Source organism: Leopardus geoffroyi, chromosome D1 (assembly GCF_018350155.1).
Source record: "Leopardus geoffroyi isolate Oge1 chromosome D1, O.geoffroyi_Oge1_pat1.0, whole genome shotgun sequence".
NCBI lineage: Eukaryota > Metazoa > Chordata > Mammalia > Carnivora > Felidae > Leopardus > Leopardus geoffroyi.
In genome coordinates this window covers 112,515,902-112,534,373 of record NC_059329.1, presented here as the reverse complement: position 1 = coordinate 112,534,373, position 18,472 = coordinate 112,515,902, and the positions used below count along the sequence as shown (strand labels likewise).

The 18,472-nt window shown below is 58.0% G+C and overlaps 1 protein-coding gene across 19 annotated transcripts in view; it reads left to right on the top strand.

Moving 5' to 3' along the window:
• Positions 1–18,472, top strand: part of SHANK2 (SH3 and multiple ankyrin repeat domains 2) — a 490,708-nt gene that overhangs the window by 455,193 nt on the left and 17,043 nt on the right. For 8 of the 19 annotated variants that reach the window (XM_045486263.1, XM_045486254.1, XM_045486270.1 and 5 more), the window contains 7 exons: positions 7,240–7,375; positions 7,954–8,034; positions 8,303–8,323; positions 9,494–9,514; positions 16,353–16,483; positions 17,543–17,654; positions 18,444–18,464. In XM_045486263.1, coding sequence (XP_045342219.1) covers positions 7,240–7,375; positions 7,954–8,034; positions 8,303–8,323; positions 9,494–9,514; positions 16,353–16,483; positions 17,543–17,654; positions 18,444–18,464 — 523 coding nt within the window. The remainder of the gene's footprint in view (positions 1–7,239; positions 7,376–7,953; positions 8,035–8,302; positions 8,324–9,493; positions 9,515–16,352; positions 16,484–17,542; positions 17,655–18,443; positions 18,465–18,472) is intronic. The other 11 variants (XM_045486264.1, XM_045486255.1, XM_045486272.1 and 8 more) reach the window with 8 other exon arrangements.

Here is an 18,472-nt window from a genome sequence, read left to right as displayed (position 1 = left end):
TTTTTAAAGATTTTAAGTAACCTCTATACCCAACGTGGAGCTCGAACTTACAAGCCTGAGATCAAGAGTCACACACGCTACCAACTGAGCCAGCCAGGCGCCCCTGAAGTCTATTTTTTTAATACAGCTTTATTGAGATATAATTCATGTCCATAAAATTCAACCATTTAAGGCACCCAATCTGGCGGATTTTAGTATATTGACAGAAATTTGCAACCATGAGCACAGTCTAATTTTAGAACATTTTGTCACAGAAAGAGATCTCACACCCATCAACAGTCTTTCTCCACCCTCCACCCGCTTCTCTCTGCTGCTAGGAGTAATGCCACCATGAAATTTTGTGTGCAGGTATTTGTGCGAGCATGTCTTCCATTCTCTTGGGAATATACCTGGGACTGGAGTTTCTGGGCCATCTCAAAGCTCTGTGTGTAACTTTTTGAGGGACTGCCAAACTGTTATTCAGAGTGGTTGAAGTCCTTTGTCTGATGTTGATATAGTGCTCAACCCACGGGAAACCTTCTTCCATTTGTTTGCTCTCTGACCTGCAGATTAGGTCTTTCTCCACAATCTATTTTTATAGTGTCTGCCTTTTTCTTTAAGTTTATTCATTTATTTTTGAGAGAGAGAGAGAGAGGGAAGGGGCAGAGAGCAAAGGAGAAAGAGAATCCCAAGCAGGCTCCACGCTATCAACACAGAGCCTGAAGCAGGGCTCAAACTCACAAACTGTGAGATCATAACCTGAGCCAAGAGCAAGAGTTGGGTGCTTAACCAACTGAGCCACCAGGTGCCCCACTTTTGTTTTAAGTTTATTTATTTTGAGAGAGGAGCAGAGACAGGGAGGTAGAGAGAAAATCCCAAGCAGGCTTTGCACTGTCGGTGCAGAGCTCAACACAAGGCTCAAACTCACAAACCCAGAGATCATGACCTGAGCTGAGACCAAGAGTCAGGTGCTTAAGCAAAGGGAGCCACTCAGGAGCCCCTATAGTATCTGCCTTTTAACTGGAGTTTTATCCCATTAACATTTAATGTAATTATTGGTGCTTTTCAATGTAGGTCCACCAGTTTAGTTGTTTCTGTTTCTCTTTTCTCTTTTCCTCTGTTCTCCCTGTTCTGCTTTTCTTGGATTATTTGACTATTTTTAGAACTCCATTTTAATGTATTGGCTTTTTGCTGTACTTTACATTCTTTTTAGTGCTGGGCTCTAGGATTACAGTGTATATCCTTAACTTTTCAGCCCACTTATAATCCATACTGCACAATTCACAGGAAATATAACGGCTCTGCAACCACGTAGGTGTGTCTACCTCACTCCTGCCTTCATGTACTCTACAGGTGTCACACTTACTTACATTGTAAACCCCACAAAACAATATTCTTCTGCCTCAAACAGTCATATCTATTTTTTAAATGAGAGGAAAAAAAATATTTTCTATTTTACCTAGGTATTTACCATATCTGATATCCTCATGCCTCTAAGATCTAGTATCTGCATCCCCTCCAGCTTGAAGAACTTCCTTTAACGTTTTGTTTTTGTTTTTGTTTTTTGTAGTGCAGATTCGCTGGCAACAGATTCTCATGGTTTTCATTTATCTATAAATGTTTTATTTTGCCTTCGTTCTTTGAAGCTATTTTCACTGGGTATAGAATTCTAGGCTTCACAGTGTAAAAATGTTCCACAGTCTTGCCTCCATAGTTTCTGATGTGAAGTCCACAGTCATTGAAATCATTGTTCTTCCATAAGTAATGTATCATTATTCTCTGGCCACTTTGAGATTTCCTCCTTTTACCTTTGACTTTCAGCAGATTGGCTATAATGTGCCCAGCGGAGATTTTTCTTTATATTTATCCCGTTTGGGATTCCCCGAGTTTCTTAAATCTGTAAATTTATGTCCTTCACCTGACTGAGGAAGTTTTCAGCCAACATGTTAAAATTATTTTTTCTGACCCATTTTCTCTCTCTCTTCTGGGATTCCACTTTTCTCCCTTCTGGGACTCAAAATAGTAGACCTTTTGACATTGTCCCTCAAGTCCTTAAGATTCTGTTCACTTTTGAAAATCCTTTCTCCATCTTCTTCATATTGGATAAATTCTTCAGATGTTTCTTCAACTTCACTCTTTGCTCTGCCATATCCATTTCGCTACTGAGCCCACCCAGTGCCTTTTTAAACTTACGCTATTGTATTTTTTAGTTTTAACATTTTCATTTTTTTTACATTTTTAAAAATTTCTTTGATGATATTTCGTACTTTTCATGCGTTGTGAGTATACTTTCCTTTACCTAGTTGAGTATTGTTGTGATAGCTGCTTCAAAGTTCTTGCCTGAGAATTCCAACATCTTAGTCATGTCTGGGTTCATTAAGTAAATGTTCATTGTATCCTGAATATTGTAAATACTATGCTGTGACGGTCTGGATTCCATTAGATTCCTTGGATGAGCGTCGATGTTTGCATTTTCGCTGGTAATTACCGTGGCTAGTCTCCAGCTACAACTATCTGGGAGGCAGTAGGAGTAGCTCAAATGTCAGGTCAGGCATATTAGCCTTATCTGCAAGCTGCGTTGAGTCAACCCGGTGCAGGCACAGTTTCATACCCTCTGTCGGGTATTTGGGAACAGTTTACACACGGAACATGGAGCTGCCATTCTCTGACTCTCTCTTTTCTGGGACGCCCCCCTCATTTTGGCAGCTGTGGCCACCCCCCAAGGTTCTGTCCTCTGACTTTTTAAGCCAGAAAGGCTGAAGTTTTCCATCAGGGCTTTGAGTGACCCGCATCACACTCTGCCCATGGCACAGCACTTCTGACTTTCCGCTCCCATCCAAAATCCGCTTACCTTAGTTCACACTCAAGAGCTTTCAGAGAACTGCTTTTGTTTGTTTGGGTTTGGGGGTGGGGGAGTTGTTTTGCCGAGACTTTGTACATATTCCCTGCAGAGGAGTTGGTCTTAGGATATTTACTTTACCTTACCCTCCAACCTCAAATTTTGTACCCAAACTCCCAGTTAAGTGTGCAGTTAAAGTCATTTTCAAATAAGCAATGTATCAAAAAAAAAAAAAAAAATCTCCCAAACTCCTTTTATTGGAAAGCAACTCGAGAATGTCCTTTACCAAAAATGAGGCTTTATACCAAGCAACAGCCAAAAATATATCCAGGGGGTCTGGGATTTGGGCGACCCAACACAAGAACAAATCGGAAGGAATCCAGGGGACAGAGGTAATGGGAACACAGGCGTAGAAAACACCAAACGCACGTTGTGCAGAAAAGAGCTGAAGTCTTCAGGAGCAATTTCTTCAGCATAAACTTAACAAAATCCCCAACATATTTGAAGATTTTGAAAAGAGATTTACATAATTAGGAAGTGTTTAGATTGGAATTACTGTTAAGTACATGGGAAATTAAACCAATAAACAAACAACAGAAAATGATTTTACCCTGGGGAAGACATAATGTATGGGAAGACAAAGTCATCATAATATACTACATGGTTTAGCTATGAATAGATATTACACAGTCGTGATGTAAACCCTGAGTGTTGATCTAGTCGGAATTATGATACAACTGTAAGCTGAGGTTGAAGTCCTGGGGGATGAAAGAAAAGACCTGAATTCGTGGTTGTCAACTGAGGGTGACTCTGACCTCCCAGTGGACATTTGGCAAGGTCTAGAAACATCTGCAGGTGCCACATTTAGGAGGAAGGGGATGTTGCTGGCATCCAGGGATACTGCCCCACATCCTATCACGTACACCCACAACAAAGAATTAATTGGTCCACATTTGCAACTGTGCCACTGTTCAGAAACCCTGGGATAAGCCATCATTTTCCACATCAGTGTGTCAGCAGACCACATCTACAATGTAAACACTGGGGCGCCTGGGTGGCTCACTTGGCTAAACGTCCAACTTCAGCCCAGGTCATGATCTCATGATTCGTGAGTTCGAGCTCCGTGTAGGGCTCTGTGCTGACAGCTCAGAGCCTGGAGCCTGCCAGGGAGACACAGGGAGATTCTGTGTCTCCCTCTCTCTCTGCACCTTCCCCGCTCGTGCTCTCTTTCTCTCAAAAATAGACATTTAACATTTTTTTTAAATAAATGAATAAAATAGAATGTAAACATCAAGTAGCAACCACATAAGCATGTTCAGAGACTCAGGGATAAATTAGAAAGAGTGAGCTGAAGGCTTTGGGAGTGACAGGTGGGGCCTGGGTGACGTCCTCTGGGTTTTGTAACCGGCCCTACAGAACGCCGTCTCTTTAAAGCGCGTGCAAGTGTGAGTTTTGTATTCTGAGTGACAATTCATGTGGAAGAAGAGAATGATTGAGGAGAGCACGAAAGTGTGCAAAGGCAGCCTGACTTCCTGTTCTTCACAGAAGCTCTCTGAACCCTGGTGGATGCTAGCCCTGGGTTCTTGCCCTCTGCCAGGATGTAGCCGTGGTTTGCTCCCTCCTTAGATGGCTCCACGTCTGCATGGAAGGACAATGCCTGGAGGGGCATGTTACTCTGCCCTGCAGTTAACTGGCTCCATGGCTTGTAACCCGTGTCTGTCTTCTGCAAGGCAGTCATCCCAAGAGGCTCAGCATTGGGGTTAACCTTCCGTAAATGTGGCAGGCGCTCGAGGCCCACACCGCCCCCTGGCGGCAGCATGCCAGAATTGCAGGCCCAGGTGTTCTGAGGGACACGGGAACCCCGTGGAAGTTCAAGACGCCAAGCTGGACGTCTGAGGAATCAGGCAGCATTTCACCCACTCAGCCTCTGAGGCTCCTGTCCCCACACAAGCAGCCCAGAACACCTGTTGTACGGCCGGTAGCTGATTGTAATGTCCCACTGTGGGTTAAACTGAATTTTGAGTTTGTTTAAAGGCTGGGAAATTCTATGGGGGCACCTGGGTGGCTCAGTCAGTTAAGCAGCCAGCTTCAGCTCAGGTCATGGTCTTTCAGTTCATGGGTTCGAACCCGGTGTCAGGCTCTGTGCTGACAGCCTGCTTCGGATTCTGTGCCTTCCTCTCTCTCTGCTTCTCCCCTACTCATGCACTGTCTCTCTTGTTCTCTCTCTCTCTCTCGAAAATAAACATTAAAAAAAATACATTAAAGGCTGGGGAATTCTAAAATGTTTATTTATCTAGAGAGAGAGGGAGGGAGGCAGAGAGAGAATCCCAAGCAGGCTCCCTGCTGTCAGCACAGAGCCCAGAGCCCGACGCGAGGCTCCAGTTCGCAAACCATGAGGTCATGACCTGGTCTGAAATCACGAGTCGGACACTTAACCCGCTGAGCCACAGGCGCCCCTGAAGGCTGGGAAACCCCGAAGTGCGGCTTTGCTCGTCCTCTTCCTCTCTTCCGTGCCCCCCGTGCCGGGAAGGAGGATGCAGCCAAGGGGCCCGTCCTGCCTTTAGTCCTGGTCTGCGGGTTCCAAGCTGAACCTGCTGCCTCGCGCCTTTGCCCGCTCTTCTCGCAGGAGGACGCTTACAGGCATCACAGCACAAGCCACGTGGCACCCCTGTGCCCTTGCTGGCCGAGCGCTCACCCGCACACCGGCGGCTGATCCACAAAAGCCCGGAGCCACGCAGCCCGCTGCTCCGACCTTGATACGTTTCTTGCTTTGGGAGAAGGACTCTATCCAAACGTGTTTACTTTGCAAAGCAGGATGGGAATTTAAGATGGGCCGTTTGAGGTGGGGCCCGGGGCGCTGCCGGCACCCATCGTCCTGCAGCGGGGCTCCCCGGCCTGTGCCCGGGCCCCCAGCCCCCACCTGGCCCAGGACCCTGCCTCCTGTTCCCTGGGCCTGTTTTCTCGGGTGACACTCAGCACACCTGTTCACCGACTCATGTGTGGCCAGCCCCCCACAAGAACGTCCACTCCGGAGGCAGGGACGGGCTGCCCACGAGGATCACCCCTCACCACCTGACTTTTTGTGGGTGCCCTGAGCAAAGTGGTGAACGAGGGAATGAGCGCACAAGTCACTTCTCTGGTGTGTGGCGAGGAGAGAGGGAGAGGAGGGGCGTCAGCTGCGGTCCCGGGGCTTGCGTCCGTGTGTTTCTCGGGGCCGCGGAGACCGCAGGGCCGCTGCCGCGTGTCTCACCGAACACGAGTTCCTCTGTCTGGCGCTCCGAGGCCAGGAGGAGTGTACCTGTCGTCGGTGTGGGGACCCCAGTGCCCAGGTGGGAGGAGTCATCAGGCCTGTTAACTTCTCTGTTCGAGGCTCCCTTGCCCTTGATGGGTTTTTAGGGAATCCCCAGCAGGAGAAAGTACCACAAAATGGGGACAGCGATGGCAGGGATGGGCGGGGCCTCGGGGGCTTCCCACCTGTTCTTTGCAGTGGGGGGAGGGGGCTTTTCTTTCTTGGAAGTGGAGGGAGGGGGCTTTTCTTTCTTGGAAGACCGCGCACAGGGTGATCGTGGGTTCACTCCCTTGCCCCTCGGTGCCCGGTGCTCACCCTGGGAGCTGTGGGGATGGCAGGTGCCCACGCCCCTCCCAGAGGGGTCCAGTTCAGTGAGCGTGAGGGGCAACACCGGGCCAGAGACGTGGAGCCCCAGTGCCCAAGAACCCCCCAAACTCCGGGAGGTGCAGAGTGCCCTCGGTGTCAGAGTTCAAGGCCCAGCCCCGGCTCTTCCTGCCGATGCCGTGGGGGCCAGACAGATGTGAAGGGGGAGGCGGGGGCCAGGAGCTCGGCGAACACCCGAGTGGCCGCGGTGGAGGCATCCTCCGGTGTCACTGGATGGGCAGGGCGGCGGACCTGTGACCCTTAGCACCTCGTCTGCCAAGCTTCTGTGCCTTTGGCAGCGTCCTGGGCAGGAGCGGAGGAGGGAGGGAGCACCGGGAGGAAATGAGCCGTTTCAGTGGATGGGTGTTCCCCAAATCTGTGAAAAGCAATTAGTGTTTCCTCTTAAGTGTGACAACGGAAAGCTATAGGGCCACAGCCCGGGACCCTGGAAATCTGTCTGGCTTTTCGCGCGTCACTGATGGCCAAGAAATTCCTCCCGGGTTCAATGAGAATCAGCCCCGGCCGCCTGGCAGCTGGAAACAGCCCTGCACAGAGTGACAGGCACCCCCTCCCCCCCGCACCAGGCCACGGTTAGCTGGCCTGCGGCCACCACAGAGCACCCCCTGGCCCCCCCAGAGCACTTGTGGTTCCAGAAGCCACCACGGTTTCCCTCTGTCCGTCTGCTGACCGGGCGGGGGACGGGGGGCAGGGGGGCGCTGTTCCCTTCCTCCCGCGCGGGCCCCTCACCCACAGCCCCTGTCTCCCGCAGGTGAACAAGGAGAACGTCGTGAAGGTCGGCCACCGGCAAGTGGTGAACATGATCCGCCAGGGAGGGAACCACCTCGTCCTCAAGGTGGTCACGGTGACCAGGAATCTCGACCCGGACGACACCGCCAGGAAGAAAGGTGCCCACCCCGCCCCGCCCCCTGCACCGCCCCCCACATCTCCCGCCCAGGGGGGCGGCCCCCCGAGAGGAGGAAAAGAAGCCAGACAGGGAGGTGAAGAGGGGACTCGGGAGCTCGGGCCTCAGGCAAGGCTGTGCTCAGCAGCCCTGGGTCCGGGGGGCACAGGCACACGTGTGAGGCCCGGGTCCTCGCTGTGACGGGTGGGGGGTGGGGGGCGGCCGGCCAGGGGCTACAAGGCTGCCGGAACCACCAGGTCCGTTAGTCACCCTCAGGCACGCGGCGGAAAGAGGGCCGGACCGGCTCCCCTCCGCGCGTTTCTGCTCCCTCGGGGAGGGCAGGGGTGCCAAGTGCCAGGTGTGCCTGGGGGGCTCAGTACAGAGGGCAGGGGCCCCCACACAGGGCCTGTCCCGGTCCCAAACCCTCGCGGCCCGAGCGGAAGCTCAGCGGGTGACACGGCTGCTTCCCCACCTTGGGGGCTCCGGGCCGCCGGCCCCCAGGTTGTTCTGGAAGCCGGGTGGGGGCAGGGGCACATCAGGGCCAGGCTCTCACACCTGTGTCTCTCCCGCCTGCCCCTCAAGCCCCCCCGCCTCCCAAGCGCGCCCCGACCACGGCCCTCACCCTGCGCTCCAAGTCCATGACCTCAGAGCTGGAGGAGCTCGGTAAGAGTCGCCCGTCTGGCCCGCCCGGCCCCCCGCTGCCGCCACCCCCGGGACGTGTCCGCGCTGCCTCAGCCCGTGCATGGCCCTGTGCCCGCTTGCTTGTCCCGTCCCCTGCCCCTGAACCCCCGGAACGGCATCGGGAGCCCTGCGTGCGGGTGGCTCCCACGCTGGCATGTCCGTGGGAGTCCTGCTGGCTTCGGGGGTGGTTGCTAGTCTTGCCTTTTGCTGTTTTCGGCTCATCTAACATTGTTTTGTTTTGAATTTTTGGGCCTCTCACTAGTGGATAAAGGTAAGCCGCCCCACGGTGTCCCCCAAACAGCTCCCCTGCTGTCTCGGGCGCACCCCACCCCCCAAATCCGCCTCACCACCCCCGCGTGCTGGGCGCAGACCAGAAAGCTCCATCCCTGGGGTTTGGTGTAGATGGTGGTGGGGCCAGCAGGCCTGGAAGGGTGCGCACCAGGGGTAGGGGGCTCCTAGAATCTTCTAAAAGGTCTGAAAGGCACAGGAGAGCTCGAGCCACTGGCCTTATCAGAGAGACAGGGAAGGGTGTTCAGAGCAGCAAGGGCCCCGGGTCCAGGGCAGTGCTGGCTACTGAGAGGGAAGATTCTAGAGCCGGCGCAGGCCATCCGGATGCTGGCTAAATGTCGTGCTGGGGCGTCGCCCATGGCGCCCAGGGACACGCTTGGTAGGAGGCTGGCTGTTCCACACAGAAGTGGCGAGAGGGCCGATGTGCTTGCTCTGCGGAGAGCGTGGAGAGGGGCTCGCCGGGTGATGAAGGGCCAGCGTCTGGGCGCCCCGTGCAGCGCGGAAACCGGCCCTGAGCCCGGGACCCGCCCATCAGGCACAGCTGGCCCAGTGGGGGGGGAGTCTGAGCTCCCCGCCCCCCGTCGGCGTTTAACTTGACGTCACTCCCACCTGACCCCAGCCTCCTGGGGAGACCTTCTGGACCCTCCCGGAACCCATAGTTCCTCACGAGCCCCTTTTCTCCCAGCCACGTCCTGTCCGTCCGAACAAGGCTCTCCAGGAGAGCCCTGACTGTCCCCGCGCACCTGGCGTGGCACCCGGTGGGGATGACCACAGAACTGCTGCACATCCTTTAAAAGTGGGCAGCACGTGCTACCCCGGCCCCTCCCCCGGGCCTTGGCGTCTCTCCCCCGTCTCTCCCCCGTGCGGGGACTCCGTGTTCCCCTTGTCACCCCGTGCCGCTTTGGCACAGTGCTGCGGGGACAGTGTCTCACCCGTGGCCAGGAAGCAGGTTGAGCAGCCGGTCATGTTGGAAGGGGAAGGTCACCCCATCACCGGGTTCCTGGGAGAGCCATAAACCCAGCCGTCTAGACACCCCACCCTTCCGCGTGTGGCCCGCGTGAGCTTCCAGTCAGCGTTAGGTTTCCGGGCCCCCTAGCCAGGCCCCGGGGGAGCGCTGCCGTCGTGGACTCACCCTCCCCTTTCTGTTTGCAAGCCTCCATCCGGAAGAAGAAGGGTAAGGGGCCAGCCCAGTGTCCGTTCCCAGCCCCTGCCCGCACACCCTACGGCAGAGACTCCCTCTGTGGCTGTCGGCGTGGCGTCTACACCGCCGTACTCTTGCGCTGTCTCCTCCCTGTGCTGGGGCCTACGGAGGGGCCCAGCTCCAGACCGCGTCCTGTCTCAGTCTGTCCCGTCTGCTTTGCTTTTCCCAGTGTGGTTCCTCTGTCACCCCCGACGTGTTGTGCGTCTCCCCCAGAGCTGTGTCCTCATCGTCATGACCATGAGGCCCGTGGGACCCTCAGACGGTCACAGCTGGGCCCGCCCCACCCGCCGGCAGCCTCGAAGTTGCGTCCGGTCCATGGCCACACGCAGCAGGCAGCCGGGGTGCAGGCCGGTGGGGCCCCGACACGGGGCGAGAGGCTGGTCCCCTGACTGCTAGCTGCCTGGGCCTTGGGGGCAGGGGCAGCATCCTCGAGCTCACAGAAAGCCCCTGGCTCTCACGCTCTCTGCCTGCGGGATAGCTGTCCTTAAGCTTGCAGGGACACGGGAGCCGACTGGCACGGGGTGGGGGACGGTTTGCAGTGCTGTGAACAGCAGAGACACACGCGCCACGAGGGCCCCAACAACAGAGCCCCAGAACGGTGCGGGCTCCTCCTTCAGCAGCGTCCATATTTTGGGGTGTTTCTCACCTGACTGCTGGAGACAACGATCCCGATGATAGAAAGAAGCACAATAAACTCAAAACTCCTTCTGGGGGTCTGGGGGAGCGCGGCGTGGACCCCATCACGGGAGCCTAGGCGCTGGCGCGGAGGCACAACGCGGTATTCTGAACACTGAAGTCGGGAGGTGGGTCTCAGAATCCATCAGCCGGTATCTGGGGGCAGGACCATGGGTCCTAGAGCATCAAGTCAGAGCATATGCTCCTCCTCCCCGGTCTCCACCCGCCACCCCCAGGACTGCCCATAAATTTTCCTGAGATTCCGTGTCTCCCTGAAGTCCCCTTCAACCCAAGGCCAACACCCTGCTGCCCCAGGGACGACCCCTCTGTCTGCCACACTATCCTGAATAAGGCACCCCGGCGTGGGCTCCCGGGACTTCACTGCCGTAACAGAGCTGGCCAAGAAGGTCCCTTGTCAAGGGGGCACCTCCAGCAGCCACCCTGGACCGTGTGAAAAGACAGGAGTCACAATCCTTGTGGCCAGCACGGGCACAGGAGACAGGGAGTCCTGGAGGGTGGAGACCCACCTGGCTTTGAACAGCAGAGAAAACTGGAGGCAATTTGAGACCAAATGCCCCTCCCCCACATTTCCTGACCCCAGCTGGTGCGGGAGACAGTGCACGCAAGACCCCAAAGTTGCCCCGTGGCCGTGGTCCACCCAGCTCCTGTGTGAGCAGTCCACGGGGCTGGGGAGATTGTGGGGTGCAGTGTGGCGCTCCAGCGGCCCACACTCACTGCGCAGCGAGGGAGTGGACAGTCCGGCCTCACAGAGCTTGGAGCATCGGACGCTGGTGGGCATGCAGAGAATGCTTCTGGCACACTGCCCCTGCCAGTCTCTTCCAGGGGACCCGTCTAAGCTCAGAACCTGCCAGTCTCTTCCGGGGGACCAGTCTAAGCTCAGAACCTGCCAGTCTCTTCCAGGGGACCGGTCTAACCTCAGAACCTGCCATCTCTCCTGGAGGACTGGTCTAAGCTCGGAACCTGCCAGTCTCTTCCGGGGGACCAGTCTAAGCTCAGAACCTGCCATCTCTCCTGGAGGACTGGTCTAACCTCAGAACCTGCCAGTCTCTTCCGGGGGACCGGTCTAACCTCAGAACCTGCCATCTCTTCCGGGGGACCGGTCTAACCTCAGAAGTATTCCCCATGCTCCAGCAGGGCCATGTGCAACAGGGGGAAAACAGGCTTTTACAACATACTGGTTGAATAGCGTCTCCCCAAAAACCCACGTCCAGCTGGAACCTGAGAAAGGGACCTTATTTGGAAACAGGGTCTTTGCAGATGTGAGCCTGTTGAGGCTGCACTGTATCGGGGTGGACCCAGAGCCAATGACCATGACCTCACAAGAGAAGAAGAGATTCAGACACACGCAGAGGAGGGCACAGAGGCAGAGTTTGGAGGGACGCGGCCACAGCCCAGGAATGAACGCTTGGAGCCCTGGAACCTGGAAGAGACAGGAAGGATCCTCCCTGGGAGCCTCCAGGAGGAGAAACATCCTACTGACACCTTGATTTGGGAATCCTGGCTTCCAGACTGACGAAGAACAAACTTCTTTCGTTCTGAACTGTTTGTGGTGGTTCTAGAAAACTGTCACACCAGTGAGATGGCCCCCAGCCCTGGCTCCCCCAGGCGACCCCGGTGCTGCCTGCACCCACAGGCCTGACCCTTGGAAGGTGTGAGACGCATCAGGGCCATCAGGCCGGGAACAGCTCAAAGACCCCTCCCCGAGCCTCACGGCCTCCCGGGAAGACTAAGCCAGAAGTGGGCCAGCCGGCCACAGCCACTGCCTCCCCCCGGGGCTGGCGCGTGGCCTCTGATGCCGTCGGTGTTTGCGTTTCCCTCACGCAGAGGAGATCCCACCGAGGTCTGGCTCGTGGAACGTGGGTTTCTGCCTTGGGAGGGCTCAGGGCGCACTGGCTGAAGCCTGCCAGTGGCCAAGGGTGAGCTCCTGGGCTGGGGGGGTGGGGTGGGGGGTGAGGGCTTGTGACGCTCTGGCTGTCCCTGCTCTGGTTCCCCGGGGGACCTAACCGCTCTTGCCAAATATGCCACCTCCCCTCCTAAAACACGCTGCCCCCTCGCCAGGAAGCGGGCAGTTTATGGACGGGGAGCATCACCCCAGTCCGTACGTTTGCTTAGAAAATGACAGCACGTGGCCGCTTCTAGAGGCTTCTCCTCAACTCCCTGCTAGGTGGTTTTTAAGATGCGTCTGCGGGATTGTTCTCAGCCGCAGAGCACTTCATTTTAGGGCTGCAGGGGGCTGCGTTCGCTAATCCTCTTTATCCCCGGATAGAGACCCAAACCCAGGCTCTCTTAAATGAGGCACAATAACCAGGAGACTCTACAATGAGAAGTGGGACTCCAGCCTCACAGCTTTTCCTAAAAGCCTTCATGTTCTGGTAAACAGACCCTCAGAGGTGGGCGCAAGCCAGGAGGAGCCCCAGGCCTCCCCTGCGGAAGCCACGGGCTGTCCGTGTTCCCATCTGAGTCGCACAAACCACACTTAATGGCTGTCACTGAAAGCAATCGTTCCCAGCCGTACCCCCCACAACCCAAGAACTATGGTGTTCTGGTTCAAAAGAACATTTGGCTGGAGGTGGAAAGGCCAAGATTTAAAACAAGGACAAGGACAAGGAGGGGCGCCTGGGGGGGCCCCGTCGGTTAAGCGTCCAACTTCAGCTCCGGTCACGATCTCGAGTTTCATGAGTTCGAGCCCTGCGTCGAGCCTGGAGCCTGCCTCGGATTCTGTGTCTCCCTCTCTCTGCCCCTCCCTCACTCATACTGTCTCCAGGATAAATGAACATTTAAAAAACTTTTTTTTAATAATAAATAAAACAAGGACGAGGACATCCACTCAAGGTGGCCACGGCTCCAAGGCACGCACTTCTGGGCACCCCCAGACCCGCCCCTCTCAGCACGGGGCGACTGGTGTGGACAGTGCCCTGACTTCGCAGCCGGCTGGAGCGGGCAGACCATCCCGATGCCCACCGCCCCTCAGGGCTCGGGACCCCTGGCCCAGGGTGGGGTGGGGATGCGGAGGCCGGCAGACCCCGGCGCGAGGCCCAGCTCCCACCCACCGGCTCGCCTGGTCACGGGTTTTTAGCCGCGTGACCTTCAACATCGCAGATCGGGACCGTTCCCCTCCCCAACGGCCAGAAAGGAGAGGAGGTGCTTAGGACTGCCACCAGGGACCACTGCTCCTGACACGGGGTCTTTGCCTCACCTGTGCCCGCCCATGACTGAAGGTGTATTTTTGGGGTGCCTGCCACGTGCCTTGGGGCTCCAAGATCACAGCGGGCTCCCTGCTTGTTCCGGCTCGTGAAGAGAGTCCAGGCGCTACTCGGATACCGGGCAGCAGCCCCTCGGCCTGCTGGGAAATTAGGGTGAACCGCCCATCCGCTTGGAGGAAGGGGGTTAAAACCAAAGAAACGGCTAGAAACAGGAGACTATCGAAGGTGCCGCTGGTTAGCTCTGTGTCACAGGAGAGCATCCTGCCCTGGGGCCCCCGCCCCGTACGGTGCCTCCCACGGGATGAGTGTTGGCCTCCAGCCGCTCTTTCTGTGGCTCGGTGGCACCCCCTCCACGTCCCGGAGGCCCGGCAGAGCCCAACTGAGGGGCATGCCCTGCGACCAAGGCCGGACCTGGGGAGACGGCCCGAGCCCGAGGATGGGCCCCCAGCCCCGAGGACACCCGACTCCCCACAGCTCAACCTGAAACGAGCCGACAGCCAGCACCAGGGGCCCGGCTTCCAGGGACAGGCCACGAAGACCAAGGAGGCCAGCCAAGCGCCACCTGAGCACGTCCGTGAGGGGACCCCGTGCCACGGTCAAGGGAGTGAGGCCCGGCCGGAGGGGCGGGGTGGGGGTCCGGCACAGAAACAGGTTAAACCCCAGCCACCGAAAGAATCCCGGCCCAGATCGGAGGTGGGACGGCTCCCCAGAGGAAGCAGCTTTCCGGGACCGTGGGGTGTGCACAGCACAGCGGCAGGGACAGGGACCCGGCAAAGGGAAGGAGCGGCAGCTGGTGGCCGGGAGGGGGTGAGTGGCGCCTCCCGGGGCCCTAAGCACGGCTGAGGACAGGACAGCTCCGTGGGCCGTGAGGAGGAAGGCGGGCTTGGGGACACGGTGACCATGGCTGCGAGTGGCCCAGAGACATAAGTGTCTCTGACCAACTCCCTAAGGGGCTGATGCTCCCTAGCACCCATGACGAGGAGGACGTGCCCTTGCCCGACCAGTCCGGACCTCAGGGCAGGACACAGGGAGGGAGTGGGTCTTCTCTTCACGAGGGAGAGACGTGAATGCGCGTGTGTTGGGGGGAAGGGCCTTCTCAATGCTGCTCGGCCAGAACCCTCTGCGCCCGGGACTCCCGGGCAGGTAAACTGGGACAGGGTCCGGGCCAGGGGGCAGGTATTTTCCAGACAGTGAGAGTTTTGGCTTTGCAGGCCACGGGCTCTCTGTGGCACATTCTCCTTCCCCTCCTTTTAACAGTCTCTTAAAAATGTAATCGCAGGGGCGCCTGGGTGACTGAGTCAGGCATCTGACTTTGGCTCAGGTCATGATCTCAGTCTGTGGGTTCGAGCCCCGCGTCGGGCTCTGTGCCGACAGCTCGGAGCCTGGAGCCTGCTTCGGATTCTGTGTCTCCCTCTCTCTCTGACCCTAACCCAACCCACTCGCATTCTGTCTCTGTCTCTTTCAAAAATAAACCTTAAAAAAACCAAAAACGTAATCGCTGCACGCAGGGGGAGTGTCTGCCTGCTGGCAGTCAGGATCTGGCCCAAGGGCCTTAGTTTGCTCACCCCCAGTCCAGGACACAGGTCTGGACCCAGGAGTCTTGTGAGCAGTTAGTCACAGATGTCAGAGGCCCACCTGCTGGGTGGTCTGTGAGGCTGGGGTGGCCCTGGTGGCTGCTTGCCTGCCTGGCCCCCTGTCCTTCCCCCACCCCACACACCTCCTCCCTTTTGCAGTTCCTCTATGGGGACCCTGGTGTGGGTGGCTCTGGGGGGGCTTTTCCAGGGGACTAGCTCCTCTTGGGAAGCCCCTGTTGTTCCAAGTGGCTGTCCTGCCCGGTGGGAACGAGCAGACGCCCCAAGCCTCACACCCTGGCCTGACAGCTCTGGGTCTGGGCGAGACTCCAGGGGCCTGGGAGTCTCTTCGTGACAGCAGGCACTTCGAGGGGAGTCGCCAGACCCCAGAAAGGATCGGGGTTGCTAGGAGAAGGCCTCGGGCTTGTGGACGGAACGTCCACATGACCACACGTCCAGGCCTGCGCGTCCTGGGGGATGGGGGGCAAGGACGGTGCCGGGCCTCACGAGGCCCAAAATGGGATATTCCCATCAGGCACCGCCTTGCACTGGCTTTGCGCCAACTGGGCCGCAGTCTTTCCGGGAGGGCGGGCCCCAAGGCCCCGCGGGGTCTCAGACCTCCTACAGATGAAGCGGGGGCATGTGGGCGATCCTAGGCCCCACTGGAGTTTTCACGTTTTCCAAAAGTTGTAATGATGTTTTACATTTAAATCGTAAAAAGTTTTTAATCTGTAAGAATTACACATCACTAACCCTTGACTCTCTTTTTCACCAAGAAGTAAGAATGTTGTGCTGTTGGGAAATTGGGTGTCCCCCACGCAGCACGGGCTTGGCGGTTGGGAATCCCGACGGCCACCTGACTGCGCCCGCCACCTCTAGCCCCGGGCGCGAGGGCTTTACAGCCCGGCAGCCGCAACCTGTGGCAAAGCAACTACGTATGCCTCTGAGCTTTTAAAGAGGAAACGATCCCAAACCCTGGTTTAGTTGGCGCGGCCAAGACTACGTCCAGCAGCGAAAACAAAGCGGCTCCGGTGAAGACTTGGCTTTCAGGGAGTTGCAGGCCTCGGGGGCCGAGGCTGTGTCACTGAGAGTCTTGTCCGCGTGCGCCCGCCCGGGGTGAGGGCTTGGGAACGGACTTGGCGTCGCTGTGAGTGCATGTGGCACAGAGACGCATGCCTGACCCACACCGCGGTGACGAGCGCCTGCTTGCATGGTTTGGAGGCCGGAGCAGTTGAGTGGCTGTTCACGTGCGGAGGGCACCTTGTCAGAAGCCAGCCCCCCGTGGTGTTTCAGGGGCTCCGGTCACTGACGCCCGTTCCCACCGTCATGTTCACGTTGCAGATAAGCCCGACGAGATTGTCCCAGCCTCCAAGCCATCCCGCACTGCTGATAACGTGGCCGTGGAGTCCAGGGTAGCCACCATCAAGCAGCGGCCCACCAGCCGGTGCTTCCCATCCGTCTCCGACATGAACGTGAGTGGCCGTGCCCCGGGGAGGCGGGCGGGCCGTCCCTGCAGTGACAGCTCACACCTACGGTAACACCTGGAAATGTTGCCCGTTGCACAGGCCAGCCTGGTGTAATGCACGTTAGAACAGACCCACACCTGCTGGTGTGGGAACCCCTCCCCGCCAGAACCCCGGGGCTGGGGGGGCGGTGTGGCAGTAATCCCACAAGCTCTGGGCCGCCCCACTGCGGGGTCAGCCCCCAGCTCCGTCTCCCCATCCTCGCTGCCCGCCTTGTTTGTGGCCTCTCACCGCATCTTAAGCCCCATGTGGCCCAGATGCTGTCCGGCCCGGCCTCGGGCCCCAGACCCCGGGCAGAGGGTGCTCTACGAAGACGGCCCAGGGCCCTGAGCACAGGATGCCAACGAGCTGACGCTCACGTGTCCACCGGGCTCAGCCGTCTCCGGTGCCGCCGACCGGGGGGCGGCCGGCAAGCCCAGCGTTACAGACGAGGAAGCGGCGGGTTGGGCGGCGGCTGCACGGGGAATCCGTTTCCCGAGTGCACGAGGGAAGCTAAGCTCCCCTGGGGCCAGCCCACCTGCCGCAGGTCCGTGCCGGCGCCGCTGGTCTCGGGGCTCCAGGGCAGTCCTTGGGCTTGCTCACCCGCCCCCCGTACCTGGCTCACCCTGTCCCGTGCCGTGAGCCGGTGTCCCTGACCCATCCTGTGGAGGAGGGAAACGGAGACTCCTGCACTGCCCACCTGCTGTGCGCGCGTTCCTACCGAGCGTCTGCCGCGGCCCCTTCTCAGACGTGTCAGCCAGTCCATGGCTCCACGGGGCACCCTGGCATTTAGAGGCCAGGAGCCGGGCGGGGGCGGGGGGGAGTGCCCAGCAAGAGCCTCTTCCGGCTCCCCGAGGCTGGTATGTCTTGCCAGCCTCGGCTGGACACGGCTTGCTCCTGGGGGGGGGGGGGCAGCACGGGAAGCCGTGTGACAGGTGGGCACAGGTGCTTCCGTGTCACCCTCCGGGCCCAGATGCTCTGGGTGGGGCTGGTCAGGGCTCGTCTCACTCCGGGGTCTCTGGTTTGCAGTCCGTGTACGAACGACAGGGGATCGCCGTCATGACGCCCACTGTTCCCGGGAGCCCGAAAGGCCCGTTTCTGGGCCTCCCCCGAGGTACGATGCGAAGGCAGAAATCAATAGGTAAGAAGCATGGCCTCCACCCACAGAGGTTGCCCCCTGGCTCTCAGAGAAGCCCTCAGAGTCCCCCGGGCAGAGCTGCCCCCTGGGGCCCACCCACCGGGGGGCCCTTTAGACCCCCACACAGACTCAAACTTTTCTACCTGCTGGAAACGACATCCAGCCTCGCGGGCCGTGCTAATGCCAGCGGGGTGATGGGGCACGCGCCAGGAGGGAGGCGGAGGGTGGCCCAGGGCAGCCTAGGAAGCCCCCTCCGCCGCCTTGCGGGGACCAGAGTGGCAGGTGGAGGTGGTCGCCCGCTCAACACGATCCCCACGTCCCCCGAACCGCCCGGTCCCTGCCACGTTTCAAGCGGGTGAGCTCAGCGGACACACTTCTAAGGGTGGTTGGGCCACGTTCCAGAACGCCGACAAACTCAATGTACTGCGTGTCGTGGAAAGCCGCGTGCCTTCTTGTTAATGCCCCAGCGATACCTACGGGCATGGCGAACGTGACCCTGCCGGACAGCCCCCTGTGCGATAACCCGACGCTGTCTGTACCGTGTAAAGCCTCAGAGGAGCTGGGCCACTGCCGGACCCAGCGGCCCCAGGCCGGCCCTCGGGGACGCTGCGGGTGATTTCTGGAAGCACCTCCTGTTATCGGAGGCCTGGCTCCTCGGTCACTAGCGTGAGGTGGCTCCCAGTCCTCAAACCCGCCCTCCCCAAGAGCTCAGGGCCACCGCAGAGTAGCATAGACGCCACTTTGTGCGCTGGCTCTGTAACTGGTTAATAACAATTCATTTCCTCCTGTCAGACAGCAGAATCTTTCTATCAGGTTAGTGA